The 3,060-nt window shown below is 36.3% G+C and overlaps 1 protein-coding gene across 1 annotated transcript; it reads right to left on the bottom strand.

The window, feature by feature from the left end:
* Nucleotides 1-6: 6 nt before the first annotated feature.
* LOC118755067 lies at nt 7-1,285 on the bottom strand. Its single transcript, XM_036489920.1, has 2 exons — nt 990-1,285; nt 7-922 (listed from the first exon to the last, which is right to left on the bottom strand). Exon 2 carries the CDS (start codon nt 888-890, stop codon nt 21-23), a length of 870 nt encoding a protein of 289 aa, XP_036345813.1. The 5' UTR covers nt 891-922; nt 990-1,285; the 3' UTR covers nt 7-20.
* Between the last annotated feature and the right edge of the window lie 1,775 nt (nt 1,286-3,060).

Genomic DNA, 3,060 nt, shown 5'->3' on the forward strand with positions numbered 1-3,060 from the left:
GTTTAATTTTTCTTATATAATTAGCGTTTCCATTTGACTGCTTTCCTCTTTGCTTTGTAACATGGTTCACAAAATTTGTTAGCCTCTAAATCTTCTTGCGCTTTACAAACGGCCTTAAACAGCCACATTTTAATTATCTGGCGCCTTCTGATGCTTAATTTTCGTGTTTTTTCGAACGCACGCTCAAAGAAGTCTTTTAACTCGAGTTGAGTGAAAACGTCAGTAGAGATATGATGGTGGTAATTTTTTACAGTATCATTTTTCTCGTCTGCTTCTACATCGGCATGTTTTCTTTTTTTCGATTTAGCATTTTTCGAGTTAGATAGTGTTGTTGTATCAGTATTAGACTTCCGAATCGGATAGCCATTTGTAACGTTCACCTCGTCTTCATCAGATGATACCAGCGAAATGATGTCTTGGGCATCGTTTAGTGCAATATCATTTATTTCCAATAGAGGGTTGTCCATTGGGCTCGTTGTTTTCGATATATCGTTTAAATTTGGAAAATGACGTTTGGCAGCATTGAATTCATTAATTCCTTTTGCTGGTTTTTGGTATGCTTCAATCTCTGCGCTTTGTGGCTTCTCAAGCATTGCTGGTACATCATTTTTAAAATTATCCTGATCTAGTTCGTATATAATAAATTTATCAACGGTTTGTGAAGCAACTAATGGGGAAGCATCATCTATGTCACTGCTTTCTATAATATTGTATGTAGAATCAGGTTCATCTTTTTCAGATTTAGTGCAGACTGATAGTTCTATATTTTCTTTTTCGGGTGTTAGAGGAGCACTGTCGTCGGCCAGTTCTTTCTTTATCTGCGCAAGCATTGCATCCGCATCATCGGAATCACAGTTTTCAATTTCTATCACTACCTCGGTTTCATCCATTGTAGAATCCCAAGGAGGCAAATAAAGGCTTTCTGTAAGAAATATGTTTATAATTAAAGAATTTGTTTTGTGGATTATGGAAATGCGGTTTTCCTTTACCTAGAATGAGTTCAGCCAGCTATGCATGTACGCATGCATGTATTGTACAAAATTTACTAGTTTGTTGTCAAACCAATAAATGAATTTCAAAACGCTTGCAATTATACCCACATATGTATATGGATATATGTAAATGTAGTAAAGTTTATATAATTGATTTATAAATTACTCCTTTATAATAACCAGAATGTTGCTCCGCCGGCTCCACAATTAATTTTAGGCAAATAGACAGATGCACTAAATAAAAAGTAAACAAATGCTACGAACGACGTCTATTTTTGTTTCATTTTCATTTGTTTTCATTGTCATTAGTTGCGTTCCAAATGTGTCACGATTTGCAGGAACAGCTGTTTCTCCATTAATAAACCTTACCGCAGAACTCTACAGGCAAACACCGATGGCCTACCATGATGCAGTAATACAAGGTGTTATCGGTTGGCAACTTCTCGCTCTAATGCCGCCATATTGACTGCCTTAGGTGAAACAGTGTTACTTCTTTAATAGTGAATTTACATGGGGCGATTTTTCAGGCGATTTTTAGTTGAAAGCAACAATCGCCTGGTGTAAAAGGCCTTTCAACTAATCGCTTTCAATGATGTTGGTCTGCTGCCTACTTTCGTTAAACTTTTGGTTCAAATAATCGCCTGTGAGAGTTGAATCACGTAAATTCCCTATAACAATTCTTTGCCTAACAATATAGTTGAACTTTTTTTATTTTTTCTCAGTTTACACATTTTGTTTTCTCAAAAAGGTATTTTATCTTATTTTATTTCATTTCATTACGAATATACTATAAAAAAGCAAATTTTGTTTAGAAGAAAATATGAAATTTTATATTTTTCCCCCAAATGGGGATTAATTTCTTGCCGTTTTTTCTTCTTATTCTACTGAGCTAAGGCAGTGTCAATTCGAGCTGTCACAACTGATACCACCTTGTATTATTGCATCATGATGGCCTACCAACTGTCATTTTGACGACCAATACGATTTTCAATTGAAAATATGGCTGTCAAACTATCAAATTGCCTGCAATATATGACAAGCAAAAAGCGCTGCCATATATTGCAGCCCATGAGAAATAGGCGGTCTCCATTGGAAATATATTTTGTGACATGGTTATCACGACATCAGTGTTTTCCTGTGAAGATAGTGCCTGATGGAAGGTGGTCACCTGGAACGGCTTCCTGTAAAAACCTGATCGTGAAGCATCTGGAACGCAACTATTTGCGGTGTTCACAGTTTGTTCCAAATAGTCTCAAAATGTAGACGTCTACATTTTAAGACGTTTTCTAACCGTAATATCTGTGGTGTTGTTTTTTCCCATACAAAATTGGAAAACGATGCCGTCTACATTTTGTTACACTCAAAGGTATGTTTTTTAAGCGTCTACATATTGCAACCTCGCAGCAGGGTTGCATTATGACAATACTAATCACATTTTTTTTATTTATTGGGCACGTTTTCTGTATTTGCATTTAATTTGAGCGCAATTTCTGATGAAAAGAAACAAATCAAGGAGAAGAAACAACAAATATTAGAAATTGGTAACTAAGTTAAATAATTACAATTTTTCAGACCAAAAACGAAAGGCGACATGTAAAAAATGCACCCAAAGAAGAAATGTCTGGCAACACCAGTAAAGTTTTGCGACAAAGAATAAATATCTGGCAACACCAGCAAAGTTTTGCGACAATTTTGCGACGACTGCTAGAAAGATGTGCTGACAGTTGGAACGAACTGTGAACACCCCAATTGTGTTTTCAAGTGTCATTCGCTGCATTCATTGGAGTGCACTGCCGGAAACTGAAATTCACTGGAATGCACCACCGGAAGTACAGGGTGATATACACGGGCTTGTTTTGACAATCAAGGCGCTTTCATACAAGGTGGGGTTGCCAGAATAGTTGTGATTTTCGCCGCGGTGGTAGTAAAAGTCAACAAAATCACAATCATTTGTGGTGATTCTCGCTGTCATTGTGCGTACAATTTGTAATCAAGGCTAATTTATACAAGGTTGTGTTATTGGCGAATTTAATGTAAAAATAGTGTGTTTGTTGTAATATGAATTCGC

The sequence above is a fragment of the Rhagoletis pomonella genome, unplaced genomic scaffold (genome assembly GCF_013731165.1).
Source record: "Rhagoletis pomonella isolate Grant_MI unplaced genomic scaffold, Rhpom_1.0 Rhpom_scaffold_05237, whole genome shotgun sequence".
Lineage (NCBI taxonomy): Eukaryota > Metazoa > Arthropoda > Insecta > Diptera > Tephritidae > Rhagoletis > Rhagoletis pomonella.

Coding starts and splice junctions, on each gene's coding strand:
- LOC118755067 (XM_036489920.1), bottom strand. CDS start 890: ATGGATGAAACCGAGGTAGTGATAGAAATTGAAAACTGTGATTCCGAT.